The sequence below is a fragment of the Sus scrofa genome, chromosome 2 (assembly GCF_054392235.1).
Source record: "Sus scrofa isolate SSC_HxYL_T2T_F1_AM1 chromosome 2, Sscrofa_HxYL_maternal_Yorkshire_Landrace_v2.0, whole genome shotgun sequence".
Classification (NCBI taxonomy): Eukaryota; Metazoa; Chordata; class Mammalia; order Artiodactyla; family Suidae; genus Sus; species Sus scrofa.
In genome coordinates this window covers 52,997,348-53,016,071 of record NC_139384.1, presented here as the reverse complement: position 1 = coordinate 53,016,071, position 18,724 = coordinate 52,997,348, and the positions used below count along the sequence as shown (strand labels likewise).

At 40.4% G+C, this 18,724-nt stretch overlaps 1 protein-coding gene across 8 annotated transcripts; it reads left to right on the top strand.

The window, feature by feature from the left end:
- Nucleotides 1-552: 552 nt before the first annotated feature.
- WEE1 (WEE1 G2 checkpoint kinase) lies at nucleotides 553-17,946 on the top strand. Of its 8 annotated transcripts, XR_014837299.1 has the most exons (14): nucleotides 778-1,381; nucleotides 2,818-3,023; nucleotides 3,488-3,551; nucleotides 3,729-3,901; nucleotides 4,372-4,493; nucleotides 8,627-8,773; nucleotides 10,124-10,219; nucleotides 10,319-10,404; nucleotides 11,506-11,676; nucleotides 11,767-11,912; nucleotides 13,288-13,376; nucleotides 16,327-16,400; nucleotides 17,142-17,520; nucleotides 17,715-17,946. XR_014837299.1 is itself a non-coding variant. In XM_085012078.1 (12 exons), exons 3-12 carry the CDS (start codon nucleotides 2,884-2,886, stop codon nucleotides 13,439-13,441), a joined length of 1,299 nt encoding a protein of 432 aa, XP_084868204.1. In that variant the 5' UTR covers nucleotides 553-661; nucleotides 1,136-1,381; nucleotides 2,818-2,883; the 3' UTR covers nucleotides 13,442-14,602. The 8 variants fall into 8 exon arrangements, 6 of the variants coding, with proteins under 6 accessions (XP_084868204.1, XP_084868201.1, XP_084868203.1 ...); XR_014837300.1 differs by lacking the exons at nucleotides 778-1,381; nucleotides 16,327-16,400 and adding an exon at nucleotides 1,928-2,044; XM_085012078.1 differs by lacking the exons at nucleotides 16,327-16,400; nucleotides 17,142-17,520; nucleotides 17,715-17,946 and adding an exon at nucleotides 553-661 and having other exon boundaries at nucleotides 1,136-1,381; nucleotides 13,288-14,602.
- Nucleotides 17,947-18,724: the final 778 nt, after the last annotated feature.

The following is an 18,724-nucleotide window of genomic DNA, read 5'->3' as shown; positions in this document are numbered from 1 at the left end:
GACCCGGGAACGTGACTTCCCACAGCCACGCCCACACTGCCTCAGGGGCCGGCACCAAAGGGACGCGGGGCAGTAGGTTGGTATCCAGGGACAGCGCCCGAGGGCCACTGCAGTCCCCCGCTCGCCCAGACTTGCCGGGACCCAGAGGCGCTCTCTCGCCGCCCGTCCGATTCCAGACTCGCGGAAGCCTTGCGGGCGGCGAACGCGTCCAGGGCCGCGCTGGGATCAGCCTAGCCAAGCCCTCACCCTTGGTCCCACCCAGAGGGCGGCCTCGGCTCCACCTTGGCCCGGTCCGGGCGGCTCCGGACCCGCGGCTCGAGTGATCCCGCTCGCTCATAGGCCCGCGGCGCCACGCCCGCCCAGGCCTGGCTGGGCGCCGAGCAGGGTGGGCGGAGCCAGCGAGTTCGCGCCAAAATCGCGTAGCCGATCCCTCCCCCGCGGGGTACGTCGCGCCCTCCATTTTTTTCAAACCCTGAGCTGGGCGGGGATTGGTGGGCTGGGCACTCACGTGGTTAACGGTCGCGGGAAGCCGCGGAGCCCGAACCTGTGGCTGGACCTGCGGAGACCCCAGCCTCGGCGCCCGGGCCGCCCCTCCGCTGCCGGACAGTTCGCGCCGCTGCCGCCCCCACCATCCGCCGTCCCGAGCGTCCCGGAGCCGCAGGCCGCCGCCGCCGCCGCGCAGGCCCGCCGCCGAAGCCGCTAGGCGCGCCCAGTCGCACGTGGCGGACCCGCCCCCTGGGCCGGCAGTGTCCTGGACTCCGCGGGCCCCGATTCTCCGGTCCTTCGCCCCGGCCCTAGGGGCGCGATGAGCTTCCTGAGCCGGCAGCAGCCGCCGCCGCCCCGCCGCGCTGGGGCCTCCTGCACCTTGCGGCAGAAACTGATCTTCTCGCCCTGCAGCGACTGTGAGGAGGAGGAGGAAGAAGAGGAGGAAGAAGGCAGCGGCCACAGCACAGGGGAGGACTCGGCCTTTCAGGAGCCCGACTCGCCGCTGCCGCCTGCGCGGAGCCCCACAGAGGCCGGGCCCGAGCGCCGCCGCTCGCCCGGCCCGGCCCCCGGCAGCCCCGGGGAGCTGGAGGAGGACCTGCTGCTGCGGGGCGCCTGCTCCGGCGCCGACGCGGCGGGCGGCGGGGCCGAGGGCGACTCATGGGAGGAGGAGGGCTTCGGCTCTTCGTCGCCGGTCAAGTCCCCGGCGGCCGCCTACTTTCTGGGCAGCTCGTTCTCGCCCGTGCGCTGTGGCGGCCCGGGGGATGCGTCCCCGCGGGGCTGCGCGACGCGCAGGGCGGCCGAGGGGCCCTGCTCGCCGCTGCCCGACCACCCGGGCACCCCGCCGCACAAGACCTTCCGCAAGCTGCGGCTTTTCGACACGCCGCATACCCCCAAGGTGAGAGGACGCGGCGGCCCGAGCAGCCCGAGCCCTTGCCGGCCCAGCCTTTTAAAAAGGCCGCGGCGCTGGGAGCCGAGCGCGGCGCTGCCCGGGTTCAGTTACATAACCGCCTGGCCGCACCCCCGCTCTCTCTCCTGCGCCGCAACAAAAAAGTTGGCAGCCCCTCTTTGGGGCCCTGCCCAGCAGTTGTCCGTTAAAGATTATGTAACTGAACAATGGCCCTCGTCTGGAACTTCTTCATCTTTCAAAGGGCTGATCGGCGCCGTCCAGGTGGCTGACGATTTAACGCCCGCAGTCGGGGCCGCCCCGAGCACGGCAGCCGGGAGTGTAGCACCGATAACGTGGTTTGGAAGGATGCTCGAGTGGTGCTGGCCCGGCCACCTGACACTCCCGAGCGCCGCAGCCATCTGGTGCCTTTTAAACGCAGTGATCGGTCCTGTAATTTGGGCGGCGCACGCAGGAGTTCGGTTGAAAAAAAAAAAAAAATCATGCGCTTATCGTTTTGTGTCAGGTGGTCTTATGGGGGAAAGTTTGAGATACGGAGGGAGACTGCACTTCGACTTGGGAGAAAAGGCTGGCTTTCAAGCCTTTACAGTCTTAAAGACTCGTAAATAACTCAGGGTAGCCTTTAAGCCTCCTTACGGACAGAATATTTATTGGGTAAGCGTTTCTTTATACTCTCGAGTTTGGACTGCCCAAGTTTGGTTACCCTAAGTGTCCTGATTAGGAACATCCAACTGTTAAAAACCAGCGTTGGTGTTGTTGCCTGGACCCTCAGGCTTTCCTATGATCGATAAGGTATCTTAAAGAAATAGGTATTCAGTACCTGTTTGGCTATTGACAAGTGAGAACTGTAAAAGTAACAGCAGGTTTTAAAACGGACACTTCCCGAAATTAAGACAAGTATGGCATTTATGAGATTGATGTGGAAAAAGTACCTAAGTGAGTCAGCTTTCAGTACCGTTAGTCATAAACCTCTGGAAGATGTGTGCTATTGTGCCTTACTGTTTATTAGCCGACTTGCCCAAGGCAAGATCCCTCTGGAAGTGAGGGGAGGAGTCCTATTGAGGTGGCTCTCGAAGCCTTACTTGGATGGGGGAGGGGAGCTTTTATGGGGCTCCCTGACTGCTTTCCATTTTTAGATGGATTGAAAGGATTTGTTAACTTTTAGCCTCCAGAATGAACTTAATTTTGGTCTGCGTTCATGTTCTTTTTAGGGTTAGAGACCTATTTTACTTGGCCTTTTCAGAAAAGGTGGTTAGTATCGAGCTTCAAACTCCTAAGTTAACCACTGTTTATTTTGCTTGAAAGATAACAGAGGCTCGTGTGTTGCTTTGACCTACACATTCGGCCATGTGAAAGGCGTTTTGAAAGTTAGGTTGAGAAGGCCTCTGTAGCACTTGGGTCCTAAACATTTTTTTTTCCTCTCCTAGAGTTTGCTCTCTAAAGCTCGAGGAATTGATTCCAACTCTGTTAAACTCCGTGGTGGTTCTCTATTCATGGATACAGAAAAATCAGGAAAAAGGGAATTTGATGTTCGACAGACTCCACAAGTGAATATTAATCCTTTTACTCCAGATTCGGTGTTGCTTCATTCCTCAGGACAGTGTCGTAGAAGAAAGAGAACATACTGGAACGAGTAAGTTATTTATTATTGAACAGTTTGGTTCCTCACCCACCCAAGATTGGTTTGGTATACTTATCAAAATTTAATTTCAACTGAATGACTTGGAAGTTTATGCACTTCTCTACTACCAGCGATTCTAAAGAGAGAATGGTGGGAAGTCATCAGCTGTGGGAAAGGAGTGACGTGGAAAAGAAAGGAATAAAAAAGCCTAGATAGAGTCTAGAAATCTACTGGTGTGAAAGTGAGGCAGGCAGAGAGTTGACTTAGAAAGGCTTTAATTTTGACGTGTAGTGGTCTTGGCGTATCTTAGCAAGAACAACGTTTACATCAGCTGAGCTGTATTCTTGTGATTACAGAATTAAATGCTTTCTTTTGTTTTCATTTATTAAAATTTAATTTCACTATATCAGATAGTTTTGGATCTCTAGTCGATATATTCATCAGATAGGTTGATGGAAAAAATAATTATTTTTCAGTTCCTGTGGTGAAGACATGGAAGCCAGTGATTATGAGTTTGAAGATGAAACCAGACCTGCTAAAGTAAATAGCTTTTTCCTTTTTATTGTTTTTGAAACTTGATTTTCTACTTCTTAACAAGCTACCATATATGCATATTAAGTAAGCATTAAAACAAGATACAATGATTTTTAAATTTCACACACAGTGAAAAAAATCATTTTCATGCTTTTGTGCACATGGATATATTTTTTATTACAGAGAATTACAATTACTGAAAGCAATATGAAGTCACGGTATACAACAGAATTTCATGAGCTAGAGAAGATTGGCTCTGGAGAATTTGGTTCTGTTTTTAAATGTGTGAAGAGGCTGGATGGATGCATTTATGCCATTAAGCGATCAAAAAAGCCATTGGCTGGCTCTGTTGACGAGTATGTGTTAAATATTTTTGTCTTTTGCTTTTTTGTTCAGTATGGTGTTACAAATATTAAAGTTTTAGGTCGTCAAGCACTTAATTTATTCTCTAACATTTGAGAAGTTATAATGATTTAATCAGATCCATTTTGTGCATTAGTTCTTATTAGACTTGTAGATATAAAGAGTTTGATTTTGGAGCCAAATTTAAGTTTCTTATTTCTGGTGTCATCCATGAATTCACAGTAAATTGGGAGTTTCAGTTTTCCTGAATCCTAGGGCCAGGAAGGTTCCTTCTTTCTCAGAGTCTTCTTAATGGAAGTCTGAAAAAATCTGGTAGAGTCTTAACCTCCTCTGTCTTAAGCAAGTTATCCTTTGGCATAATGATAGATGCAGAAGTCAAGATTCTTTTATGAATTATCAGTTAAATCAGTTTAGTCTTGAATAAAAATGATTTACCATCCTGTTAATCTCAAATTTCTCCTAGGCAGAACGCTTTGAGAGAAGTATATGCTCATGCAGTGCTTGGACAACATTCTCATGTAGTTCGATATTTCTCTGCCTGGGCAGAAGATGATCATATGCTTATACAGAATGAATATTGTAATGGTGAGTAATGTAATGGTTCCCTGTAAACTTGTAAGCTGGAGAAAATGAATACCGAAGAGATATTTATTGTCACCTAAAGTCTTGCTCAAATGCTCTATGTCTTTTATAACTCTTGTAAATTAAAGATCAGAAGCCTAACATGAATTTCAATTGCAAGTAATCATTACGTGGAAGTTAAGATGGAAAACCTGGTTCCTTCTGCCTGGATAGTAGAACTGTTCATATTACTTATGTGCCTGTAACTCAAATTAAACTTATCTTCTTGAGAGGACAGCAACCTTGTATATACTTGGTATTCCTAGCACTTTACATAGTGTGTGTGGGATATAGTAGTTAATAACACAGGCTCCCTGCATTTAGCCTTCCTTTTCCATTTCATTTTGTGTGATTCTTAAACTGATATTGGTTACTCATAAAATGACAGGGACCTTCCACTGATAGAAAATCAGCCATTTTTTCAGTCTTGCTCCCAACTCCCATCTATCCAACCTAGTTTAACACCAGAATCCATAGAAATGTCTTTATAGTATAGGAGTTATGCTGTTTCAGTTCCTTAGCTATGCCTTCTTCCCCCCATCCCCCTCAAAACATGCATCTATAGAGGTCTAACTTTGGATCTTTGTATAACTTTGAATTTTAGCAAGTCCTTCAGCAATCAACATGGGTACTTTCTTTTTCATTAAACCTTTACCAATGTCCTACTCTCAATTCTGATTCTTACAGACATCTGTTATTACATACCCAAATATATATTTATATGATGGATTTCTATTTCTGTGTATCTTTGGTGAATATTATCAAATTTAGATTTAATGAACACTTGAGGGGCAAAGATTATTTTTGTTGATATTTACTTTTTTCTTAAACAAGACCAGCTATTTCATAGCTTGTGAATAGGTAAGTGGTATAGGTAGTAGATTAAGGTTTATCTGTATTTGAAAACAGTGAACAAAACAGAAGTAAAAGATCCATTTCTTTATTTCCATTGAGTTGTCATTTTATTCTCTATACTTGGAAGAAGTGCTCAGAATACGGTGTTGCTGCTAGTTTGTTTCACACATCTCTTGAAATGTTTCTATTCTTACCATTAAAACATTTATGTAGCTATCACCCATGACCTTATGGACTATTCTATTTCTTAACCTCCGTTTTTTTAGTTATTGCATTTACTGTAGTACAACTTGACCATAATACCTTCTCCCCTCCATATTTACTAGATGTCGTCTCCTTTTAGTTTCTTTCTCCCTCTCACCTTTTTTCCTTCTTTCTTTTCTTTTTGTCTTTTTAGGGCCTCACCCACGGCATATGGAAGTTCCCAGGCTATGGTTCAAATCGGAGCTACAGCTGCCGGCCTACACCACAGCCACAGCAGCAGCAACATCAGATCTGAGCCACATCTGTGATCTGCACCACTGAGCAGGGACAGGGATTGAACCCGCACCCTCATGGATACTAGTTGTGTTCCTTACCACTGAGCCACAACAGGAACTCCCTCCCTCTAACCTTATTGATGTGGCTGACTCTTACCAAGTATTTCAGCCATAGTTCAGGGATCACAAATTTGTAACAACAAACCAAATTCATGGTTGTGTCATTCAGATGATTTTGAGAAAACTCAGACCTATGAGTTGGTGGGGAGAGAATGAGCCATCTTGTTACCCTCTCGCATTACAAAGATCTTATTCAATAAAGTTAGATAACAAAATAATCTTTTGAAATAGTTTATTATTTTGGAGCAGTATAAAACACTTAAGGAATATAGATCTTAAAAAAATAAATAGACCTGTGTAGAACAGGGCTGCCTCTTAATGTGTTTGTTTATTTTGCTTAGGCGAAAGGATATGATGCTATCTAGATGCATTTGTAAGCTCTTCTTTTGTTTCCCTTTTCCACCATTCTCTCTCCACAGAAACCCTTAAATGTCCTAATAGGCCTGATCTTTAATCCTTTTTACAGTTTCACAGGAAAGGGTTCTGTTATCGTTCATTTGGATGTTATCTTAACTGAGTTTCCTTATCTTAAACAGTTTGCATTTTGAGCCTTTTTTCTTGGTTTGGTGATAGACTGAATTTCTACTCGAGATAAACAGTGTAGAAAAATGTTGCTGAATAGGGGAGGAGAACCCGAGATAGTCAGATGTGTGGTCTCTTCTCACCCCTCTTGCCCTTTCAGCAAGATAGAAGGAACTGGCCCAGCAATAGTTGCTAGAACCTCCAGAAAGCAGCCATATTATTTCTTGGTAAACTTGATCTAGAACTTCAAGTTCATCTGTCTGACAGTCTTATTGACCTCCTCCCTTCTTGAGCCCTCTTTTTCCTGCAGTTCGATATTTATACAAATATGGAAAACCTGCTTAAGCCTAAGATATCCAGGTGATCCAGGTGTGTGATTTATTTTTACTTTAAAACACATTTGACATTTTGTTATTCAGTCTTATTCCAATTGTAGAACCTCCTTTTCTTAATAGTATATCATTGACATTGATTTTATTACTTTGGCTTTGATTTTATTATTTCTAACTGAGCTTTAAGCAGAAGTGGTTTATTTTATTTATTTTTAAACATAACTCCTCATTTCCTCTGAGACAGTATAAAAATAAAGTTTTTATGAGTTCTCTTTCAGCACATCAGGTTAGGGATCCAGTGCTGTCACTGCAAAGGCTCAGGTCACTGCTGTGGTGTCAGTTCAGTCCCTGGCCCAGGAACTTCCACAGGCATGGCCAAAAATAAAAAAAGTTAAAAAAAGTTTTTAATAAGACTTACAAAGTATAAATGTAGTTTTTTAAAAGTATAAACAGATTAGCTGATTGGTTTGACTGATCCTATAAAAGTAGGTTATGTTCTTATAGTAAGAGTAGTATAAGTTAAAATTACTAAGATACTGATTTTTACTTATAAAATTTGTAGGCTGTGTTGTCAGGGGTTGTGAAAACAGGTATTCTTATGCATTAGTGATATGAGTATGAATTGATACAGCCTTTCTCTAAGGGGGACTGCTTGTGTGTGTGTGTGTGTGTGTGTGTAACTGCCCCAGATTTGTCTTCCAAATCCCCAGATTTACATATGCATATGCTAGCAGAGTTTAAGTCTTAGCCATTTTGAAATCAAAAACTTAATGCAGTATTATTTTATGTGCATTTTCAGAGGCAATCAAGTCTTGGCACTGATGGTATGAATACCAACCCTAAGCTCTCTTGCAGAGGGTTAAACAGAAATGGCCCTCTCAGCTACAGAAATCTATTCTATATGTGATAAAATAGTACCTCACATACAAAATATGCATGTGTATATTACATTATACATACCCTTTGGCCCAGGAATTTGTTTCTGGAAGATATGCTAAATATGTGTGAAATGACCAATGTACAGAGCATTCTTGAGACCAGAGTATATAGTATTAAAGGCCTGGAAATTCTTTTAAAATGTCTATCAATCAGGGGACATTAGGGGTACTTCCATTCAACTATACAGTGGAATTCTGTAGACACAAAAAGGGGGAGGCTTTGTACATTGGTAAAGAACAATCTTTAAGATAATGAGAATATGTTTTTGTTTGTGTAAAAAGGAGTTGAAAAGAATATGTAAGAAACTGATAACATTGATTTGCTCTAAGAAAGAGAACCAGATGGGTTGCTGGGGTATATACCAAAGACAGAGACTTTGTGTTTGTTTTTTTTTTTTTGTCTTTTTGCTTTTTCTAGGGCCACTCCCACAGCATATGGAGGTTCCCAGGCTAGGGGTCTAATCGGAGCTGTAGCCACCGGCCTACACCAGAGCCACAGCAATGCCGGATCCGAGCCTCGTCTGCAACCTACACCTCAGCTCATGGCAATGCCGGATCCTTAACCCACTGAGCAAGGCCAGGGATCAAACCTGCAACCTCATGGTTCCTAGTTGGATTTGTTAACCACTGAGCCATAAGGGTAACTCCTAGAGACTTTGCATTATATTTTGAACCCATGTCGGTATATTACCTATTGAAAGAATAAATAAATATTTGATTTTACAAGCAGGTTGAAGGGAATAGGTCCTATTAAATATCACTTTCTTGGTTGCATGTGGTCATACAGTAAAGGTGGAAGGAAGAAAGGTGTTTCAGGAAGAAGAAAACGCTGATTGTTCTTGTGTTTCTAGGTGGAAGTTTAGCTGATGCCATAAGTGAAAACTACAGAAGAATGAGTTACTTTACAGAAGCTGAGTTGAAAGATCTCCTTTTGCAAGTTGGCCGGGGCTTGAGGTATATTCATTCAATGTCTTTGGTTCACATGGATATAAAGCCTAGTAAGTATTATAGATTATCTGACCTGTGTTGTCTAGGCTTATAGAGAATAAATGACTTTGTTAAAGCAATATGAAAACATATACATCTTACTGTTTTTTCATTGTTAGTTTTAAGACTTTTTAGTCTACTTGTTAGTATTGTTTTATTTCCCATCATCTCTTCCCTCGTTATCCCAAAAGATTTGAATAGTAACTCATTTTTATTAAAAACTGGAAAAATTTTCTTTGTTTTATGGGAACCACATAGCCTTGGAGTAGGACTCTGATAGGAAGACTAAGAACCTGTGTTTAAAGCCCCTCTTATACTGGGCTGTAGAGCCATAATTACAAACTAATGTTGGTCCTGCAAACAGGGTTATTAGAATAAAATGAGAAATGTTAAAATGTTTCAAAAACTTTGGTACTAACTATACAAACCTGGTGGTATTTCTGGTCTGTAAAAGAAATAATAAAATTGTTACTGTATAGGGAGTTTCCATTGTGGCTCAGTAGGTTAAGGACCCAACACAGCCTCTGTGAGAATTAGGATTCATTCCCTGGCCTTGCTCAGTGGGTTAAGGATGAAGTGTTACTGCTAGCTGCAGCATAGGTGGCAAATGCGGTTTGGATCCACTGTTGTCCGTGGTTGTGGTGTAGGCATTAGCTTCTTTAGATTTGACGCATAGCTTAGGAACTTCCATATGCCACAAGGGTGGCTGAAAAAATAAGTAAATAAATAATAAAATTGTTACTGTATAACCCAGAAAAGAGGCAGAATGACACATGTATCTTGATTATAAATGTATAAAAAGGGTTGCAAACTCATTAGCACCATGACTTGTTCTTTTCACATGAGCCTTGTAGCATTAGATTAAAATTTATGCTTTGACAGCATCACAAATTAGTATGTAAATTGCCTATTGTATTATTTCTAAGTAATTAAAACTGCTAAAGATCAATGTGTAGCTGACAAGGTTCTGATGCAGTGGTTTCTTCAAGGATCAGTGCTATGCCAAAAAATACACTGCCAGAAAATATAGCCCAGTTCTTATCCCCTGAGATTCTCATTCTCACTGGGTTTAGTGTAGAGCACATGAACATCTATGCATTTAAAAGTTTTCTGTAGTGGGTTTTTGTTTCTGGGTTTTTTTTTTTTTTTTAGCCTAACCCAAAGCATACAAGAGTTCCCATGCTAGGAATGAAACCCACACCATAGCACCAGCCCAAGCCATTGCAGTGACAACACTGGATCCTCAACCAGCTGCACCACAGGAGAACTTCTTAAAGTCTTTCTTGATGATTCTGTTGTATGTCTTTGTGACTTTGGTTCTACCATTTTTAATGTGGTTTAACTAAATAACTCCTTGACAGGTAATATTTTCATATCTCGAACTTCAATCCCAAATGCTGCCTCTGAAGAAGGAGATGAAGATGACTGGGCATCCAACAAAGTTATGTTTAAAATAGGTAAGAAGGAAAGATAACCAGATTATTTTCTTAAAATAAAGGAGAGGCTGTTTTAACTCTTGACCGTTTTTTGTTGTTTTTTTTTTTTAATACTTCTAGGTGACCTTGGGCATGTAACAAGAATCTCTAGTCCACAAGTTGAAGAGGGTGATAGCCGTTTTCTTGCAAATGAAGTTTTGCAGGAGGTAGTTTTTGTTCTTTAAGCCATTTGCTTTGTAGCACTTACCAGTTTATAGAAGACTAAATGCAGATACACTGAAATTTTAAGCTAATAACTAGTAAAAAGGTAATACAAAATACAAAGTCTAAACTGTTAGCTGTGGGGGTATTTAATCTAGCAAAAGTCAGTACAGGCAAAGATTTATAATATTCAATAGTTGGTTGGAGCTGTGGTAAAAGAGAAGTTTCCAAACACTACTTGTGAAACTTTAATATGGCATTGCCGGGACTTCCCATTGTGGCTTGGTGGTATCAAATCCAGCTGGTATCCATGAGGATGCAGGTTCAATCCCTGGCCTCTCGCAGTGTGTTAATGATCTGGCATTGTTGTGAGCAATGTGGTGTAGGTCACAGATGCAGCTCAGATTTGGCATAGCTGTGGCTGTGGTGTAGACTGGCAGCTGCAACTCTGATTCAGCCTCTAGCCCGGAAACTTCCATGTGTTGCAAGTGGCGGCCCTAAAAAGACAAAAAATAAAATTAAATAAATAAAATGGCATTGCCTTTTAGGAGATCAAAGTGCTAGGGTCTATCAACATTTTAAAATCATGTACTCTTTTACCCAGAATTTCCATTTCTAGGAGTCTCTCCTATAGAAATATTCATATACAAATAAAAAGTGTTAACAAAATATTTCTTGGTAAGGGTTTTGAATACAAATAGGACAAGTAGAATAAATGTTTTTTTATGTATATATTTGTGTCTTATATGTTTACGCATATTTCTGACTCTGATGTATGTGTGTTCTGTATTTTCATATAAATGCCCCAGAAGAATAGGAGTTTCTTCTGAGAGTTGAATTGGGCTAGTGGTAAAGAGGAAGCCTTTTAGAAATCTTAAGTACTTTTAGGAATGTATTTACCATCCCATCCCAGAGTATATATTACTTTGCAATTTAAAAAAATAACTATCTCTTCAAATTTAGCTTGTTCTCTGAATAGGTCCTAAACTTAAATGTGACATTGGACATTTTAATTTAGTCTTCTCACCTAGATCATCACTAAGGTATAATCTTACTTTATTTCAGACACTTTTATATTCCCTTAAACATTTTTTTTAATTTTACAGAACTATACTCATCTACCAAAAGCGGATATTTTTGCCCTTGCCCTCACAGTGGTATGTGCTGCTGGTGCTGAGCCTCTTCCCAGAAATGGAGACCAATGGCATGAAATCAGGCAGGGGAGATTACCTCGGATTCCACAAGTGCTTTCTCAAGAATTTACAGAGTTGCTAAAAGTGAGCGTTTTATATAGGAAGAACTTTATTGACACAATTCAGTGTTATTAAATTGCATATCTTTACCTTAATTTTACCTCTCTTTTTAAGGTTATGATTCATCCAGATCCAGAGAGAAGACCTTCAGCAATGGCACTGGTAAAGCATTCAGTATTGCTATCTGCTTCTAGGAAGAGTGCAGAACAATTACGAATAGAATTGAATGCTGAAAAGTTCAAAAACTCACTTTTGCAGAAGTAAGTGAGGGGTTTTTGTTTGTTTTGGTTTTACTTTCTTTTTTTTATTCTCAAATTTTAATGAGTAATGATTGCGGTTTTCCATTAGGAAAGTATACACTGGCTTGGCATGTTACATAGTTAAAGTTTGGGGACTTAATGCCTTATATTGGTATTTGACCTATAAATTTGCATTGCTTCTAAACTTCGAAATTATGGGCTTAAAAAATTTTAAGACTAGCATATATTTGCAAGTGATGATAATCCCAAAGCCTCATATTGCAGCACAAGGCAAAATGAGCAGCTATTACTTTTTTCCTTCCAAACTCTTATTGAATATTAGCATTTTCCTGGGAACATTCTATTCTACTTATTTTTATGATATTTTAATAATGTCAGTTAGGTTAGTACATGATTCTCATATTTGATCTGAATGACCTTTGATATATATATATATATTTTTTTTTTTTTTTTTTTTTTTGTCTTTTTTGTCTTTTGTTGTTGTTGTTGCTATTGTTGTTGTTGTTGCTATTTCTTGGGCCGCTCCCGCGGCATATGGAGGTTCCCAGGCTAGGGGTTGAATCGGAGCTGTAGCCACCAGCCTACGCCAGAGCCACAGCAAGGCGGGATCCGAGCCGCGTCTGCAACCTACACCACAGCTCACGGCAACGCCAGATCGTTAACCCACTGAGCAAGGGCAGGGATCCAACCCGCAACCTCATGGTTCCTAGTCGGATTCGTTAACCACTGCGCCACGACGGGAACTCCTGATATTTTTTTAAAATTGATTGCAATGATAATTCTAATTCATTTGCTTTTTTGCTACCATTTTGATTCTAACCTAATAAAACCTACTTGAAATATTTAAAGATTTATTTGTTTTTAGTTTGATAGCCATCGTAATTTATATAAAGAAGTAGAATTTTCCGTTGTCTTTTTTTTTTTCTTTTGGTCATGCCCACAGCATACAGAAGCTCCAGAGCTAGAGATCAAACCCACAGCACAGCAGTGACAATCCTGGATCCTTAACCTGCTAGGCCACCAGGGAACTCCCTTGTCTCTATTATGTAGATATTTTCACAATAGGAGTTAGAGTTCTATTTGAAATCATTTTTTATTAAGACCCAAAGTCATTACTAGCATCTTTATTACTTATGTTCAAGTGTTTATGGTATTTTAATCCTGAAAGTATACAATAAAATAATTTCATAAATTTGTTTGAGCAGAAGCTAAAGTTTCATGCTGTATTTTTTCTTTCTTGGGTTACATCTTAGAGTAATGATAGCATGCAAAGATCTCTCAACTGATAATGTCGCTTTTATTTGTCTCTTTAGGACCCCTTCCCAGGATTAATACAGTAGGTAAAAAGTCTTGTTTTCTATTTTTATGTTCTTAGAGAACTCAAGAAAGCCCAGATGGCAAAAGCTGCAGCTGAGGAAAGGGCACTCTTCACTGACCGGATGGCCACCAGGTCCACCACCCAGAGTAATAGAACATCTCGACTTATTGGAAAGAAAATGAACCGCTCTGTCAGCCTTACCATATACTGAACTACTCATTTCCCACCTCCCCCAGAAACTGTGACAAGAGGAAGCTAGGTTGAAATCACTGCTAAAATCCAGTTTGCAAATTACTTTCTCAATCGGTGTCAGTAGTTTTACTGAGAAACCTTTTAGGACTTGTACTTGTGAGTTACAGTTGAAAACTGTATTTTGACCAGTGCTGTATCAGGCTTTCATCTAGTCTTACCAGTCTGTCTTCTGTAGGATGTCAGTCACTGTCGGATGTTACACCAGCCTTTCCAGGGTTTAACCACTGTGGTGGTGTGCTGCTTATAGTTCGCTATTGCATTGTAGTAAAAGGTATCTTTCCCTGTAGTGACCTGTAAAAAGGATGCAAGGGCTTTGTTACAAACATATTTTCCCTTTGAAAAGGGAAGTGTAAGAGACTCAGTACTCCTCAGCCTTCAATGTACCTGTGTGTCAATCTTATATTTCTTTTTTTTAATTGTGAATTATACTTGTATATCCAACTGGGAGCACTTTTTAGGCATTTCCTGAACCATGGAATGAGAATTCTGTGGAAGTATTGCCTTGTGAATTTGCTGCTATTTTAGTTTTGTCTTTGCTGTAAAATTGTAGCATTAAACAATCATTGTTGTTAATAGGCTCTCTTTTTAAAACAATTATGTGAAATGTATAGCTGCTCTTGAAAAGCGGCTATTTGCCTTTTTTTTCTTTGAACTTTGAAGCTAGTGCATTGGAGAAATGCACCTCCCTCCCCCTTTGGAATGCTGTATTGATGTAGTATAATTATTCCTGGTTTTGTAATTTTTCCTGATAATATCCTCCCTTGACTCTTTTAAAAAAAATGTTTTCTCCCTCCACCCAAGTTTTGTACTTGATTGTATTGTTAGTCTGTTTTTAAATGTTTTGCCTGGTTTCTCTTCAATGTTTGTGTATATAAACTAATCTTGGTGATACTGTACATAGCTGTTTGAAATGCCAGAATGACTTCTGACTATTCCAAGCTTTTCACAAAATATATTTTATCTGTGATTAGCCATTTGACTAATAATACTGGCTAACAGATGTTGCAAAAAAAAAATTTGTCTGTTTTCCTATTAATTTTGGTTTAAAACGTTTGCACTTGTCTGTTTGACTTGTGTTTTATTAACATTGATTGGCATATTAAAAGTCACTCTGAGCTTATCTTAATTGTCTAAATTTTTGTGGTGCCTGTTTTTCTATTTTATCTCCATTATCACTGCATTTTAAAATGTAAATATATGGGTTCTCTTGTAGCTCAATAGGTTGAGGATTTTGTGTTGTCACTGTAGGAGCTTGGGTCGCTGCTGTGGCATAGCTTCAATCCCTAGCCTAGGAACTTCCACATGTTGGCAGGAGCAGCCAAAACTAAAATAAAATATAGAGTATGATGTATGTATCTAAAGTACTAAAAGCAGAGGGCACATTTTTGATAGAATATGAAACATTGGGGGTTTTTTGGGTTTTTTTTTTTTTTTTTTTTTGGTTGCACCCATGGCATGTAGAATTTCCTGGGCCAGAAATATAGCCTGCCAGATCCTTAACCCAGTACCACAAGGAAACTCCTGAAGCAATGATTTAGTCCACATTAGTTACATTTTGAGATTTAAGAAAAATTTACCTATCAACCTTTAATGTATTTTGTCATTATAAGTAGTATTTTTACATCACTTTGCCTTTTATTTTTCTTTGGTTTTTTTGACAGCCCCACAGCATATGGAGTTCCCAGGCCAGGGATTAGATCTCAGCCACAGTTGTGACCTATGCCACAGCTGTAGCAACACTGGATCCTTTAACTTATTCTGCCTGGATGGGAATCATACCTGTGTCCTGGCACTGCAGAGAAGCCATGACCCTGTTGTGCCATAGCAGGAACTGCCACATTGCATTTTATTCATTTCATCTGCAGAAATGTAAGATGCAGTTTAAAATAGCTTTAGATTATTAAGTTAGTATAATGGCTATGACTCCTAACTTTCTAATTTGAACTGAGTCACAGAAGAAAGCTTTGAAGTGGGGAGGGTTTAAACTCACTAAACTGGGCTGGATTTTAGCATTAAGAGTGCAAATTTTAAGTGATCGACAGTGCTAATTCTATATGACATCTTTTTCTGATGTATATTAAAACCAGAGTAAGCACTGAAGGCCTTTTAGCAAGTAAAAATGGATGTTGCAAGATTCTTGTGCTTTTTTGATCATGGGTACATCGTTTCTCTTGATTAGGGTCTATTTCTGCTATTAACATTTCTAACAAGCTTGATTATTTTAGCTTTTACGCCCATGGCATGTTAAGCATAATTTAGAGGTGCAAGAGGAATTGATGCAAACATGGATTTAAAAGCTAATATAGGAGTTCCCATCATGGCACATCGGAAACGAATCTGACTAGGAATCACGAGGTTGCGGGTTTGATCCCTGGCCCCTCTCAGTGGTTTAAGCATCCAGCGTTGCCATGAGCTATGGTGTAGGCCACAGATGCAGCTCGGATCTGATGTTGCTGTGGCTCTGGCATAGGCTGGCAGCTAGCTCTAGCTTCAATTAGACCCCTAGCCTGGGAACCTCCACTTGCCACAAGTGTTGCCCTTGAAAAAAAAAAAGAAAAAAAGAAAAACTGATACAGCAAAAGCTGTTATAGCCGAGACAGCAAAACTAAACAAGCTGCATAGGCTGGAGCAGATAATACATTTCAGTCTCTAAGGACAGTGCTCTTAAAAAATATAATAATTGGTGTTTATTAGCATCACTCACCAAGTCATTAAGGTAAATTTTTCTAGTGTACTAGCTTCAAAGAAAACAAATCAGGTGTTTTTCATGAAGTTTGCAGTAAATGCTTCATATATTGTTTAAGAATAGTCAATTGAGTAGAAAAAAATTTTTTTATTTTTCAGAGATGAAATTCTTAAGCTACCTGAAAGCTGATATGAGAGTTGGGTTCATATTCAACATAGAATACTTATGTTAAGTGCCTTTTATGTGCTAACTGATAGACCAAAGAAATAGTCTTTACTATTAAAAATAGTCTCGGGATAAAATAAAGGAGACTCATGTAAACATACAGTGACAATAAAATATAGTAAGTGCTGTGTTGGAGGGATGGCTCAAAGGACAATTGCATACTTTGGGAAGATACTAGTGGCAGGTTAGAGAATGGATCCCGGGAGTTATGTTTAGATTAGTTTCAAAGCCATTGCAGTACTAGATTAAAGTTAAAAGTATGGAGGGCCCAAACTAGGCCACTATGGATGGAAAAAAGGGGATAGTATTTCATTAGATGGGAATACTTCATGTTGAACAGTTTTTGTCTTTTCATAAAAATTTTTGTATGAGAATTTTCATAAATTTCCAAATGAGAATTTATTAGTAAAACATCAGTGTTGGGCAAAGCTGCAAGTGCTAAAAGGGAAGCATTGAAGAATTTCCCAGAAAAATTTATTAAAATGCAAAGACCTATTAATGTTTGGGACAGATATTTGACATTGATAAAAACTACTTTTTTGAAAGCCAATTTTAGTAAGGAAGAAAATTTTAAAATATTGACTGCAGTTGGGTAGGAAGAATCACAATACTGCAGTTGCCTACAAAGTGAAACTATTGCCTTACCTTTAACTTAATCTTGCCAAGAATCCAAGACACTCCCCTTTAATTAATGAGCTAATGTTTTATGAAGAGGCAGTTCTTTGATTTTCATTCTACTTTGTTCCAGGGCAAGAAATGTTACTTTAAAAACTTGATAACAGCTGGATTTGTGTTATGCTTCAGGATGTCTCCTGATTCTTAAGCAGCAGTATCCTGACATTAGCTTTTCTTCCTTCCCAATTCACCTGCACAAAGCATCTCACTGACTTTAGCCAAGTCAAATAAGTGATGGCATCCTTAAGGTGTTTTTATTTGTGAAAATTTTAAAGGCCAATTAAAGCAGTCAACAAAGACGATGGATTAAAAAAGAATTTTGGAAGTGTTTTGGATATTGTGATAATCATAAGCGAAGCCTGGACCTAGGAATTTGGAGGAAACTGCCTCAGTATTTTGAAGGCATTTGTATAACTGTAAAAAGCATCACTGAAACTGATTGGCATTACAGAGTGAGTGGATTTAGAAATTTCTCCTGCAAACTTGGTTGTATTGTTAGACATTTCTCAGAAGTTCAGCAAGTAGACTTTTATACATATGGAAGAGTAAGACCTCATTGAAACTGTCCCTCTCCCAACATTAACTTTCAAAAACTTTGAGAGGCATTCATCTGAACATCATTGAACTTTCTTTTTCTTTGTGGCAGATGACCCTAATTTTCAATGCAGTTGAAAGGTCTCTGGAGTAAGGAAATTATCTATGTATGCTCTAGGAAGAGTTACCAGGAAAAGATGGCATGTTCTGTCCAAACTTCATTAAACTAAGAGTCTAAGAAACCTCGGCCAGTCCAGCCCATGAAGAAAAATGCCTCAAAGGAACATTTATATCATAGTTCATATTGTTAAGCTTTATATGGTTAATAAATATTTCTAAGAGCATATTCTTTGTTTTGAGTTTTGACATTCTTTTTCTCAGCTACACCTGTGGCATATGGAAACCCTCTGGCTAGGGACTGAATTGGAGCCACGGCCACGACCTATGCCACACTTGCGGCAATGCAGAATCCTTTAACCCACTACACTGGGTCGGGGATCAAAGCAGCAACCAGAGACAAGCCTGGTCATTAACCCACTGCACAACAGCAGGAACTCCAGTTTTGACTTCTTAAAGCTATGAAATGAGTTTCCAGGCCTGGGATCCAGTTTATGCCTACTACTCCATTAGCCCAGTAGGAAATGCAAGTTAAGTGTACCATGGCTCCATTTAGGGTGGTTATCCAGGAGAGGAGTCACCTTTCCGCAGTTTTTTGGGCTTTTTTAATTTAATTTAATTTTTTTTTTTTTTTTTTTTTTGGTCTTTTTAGGGCCACTCCCTAGGCCCATGGAGGTTCCCAGGCTAGGGGTTGAATCAGAGCTGTCGCTGCTGGCCTATACCACAGCCACAGCAACACGGGATCTGAGTCACATCTGCAAACTACACCACAGCTCACAGCAATGCTGGATCCTCAACCCACTGATGGAGGCCAGGGATCGAACCTGAGTCCTCATGGATGCTAGTCAGATTCATGTCCACTGAGCCATGACAGGTAATTCAACCTTTCCACAGTTTAGAGTATGGAATATGGCGTGTGGAGGCTCAGTGAGTTAAGTAACTTAGGAACTCAATTTGGTAAGTAGAAGAGCTAGAATTCCTACTCAGATCTCATAGCAAAAAATC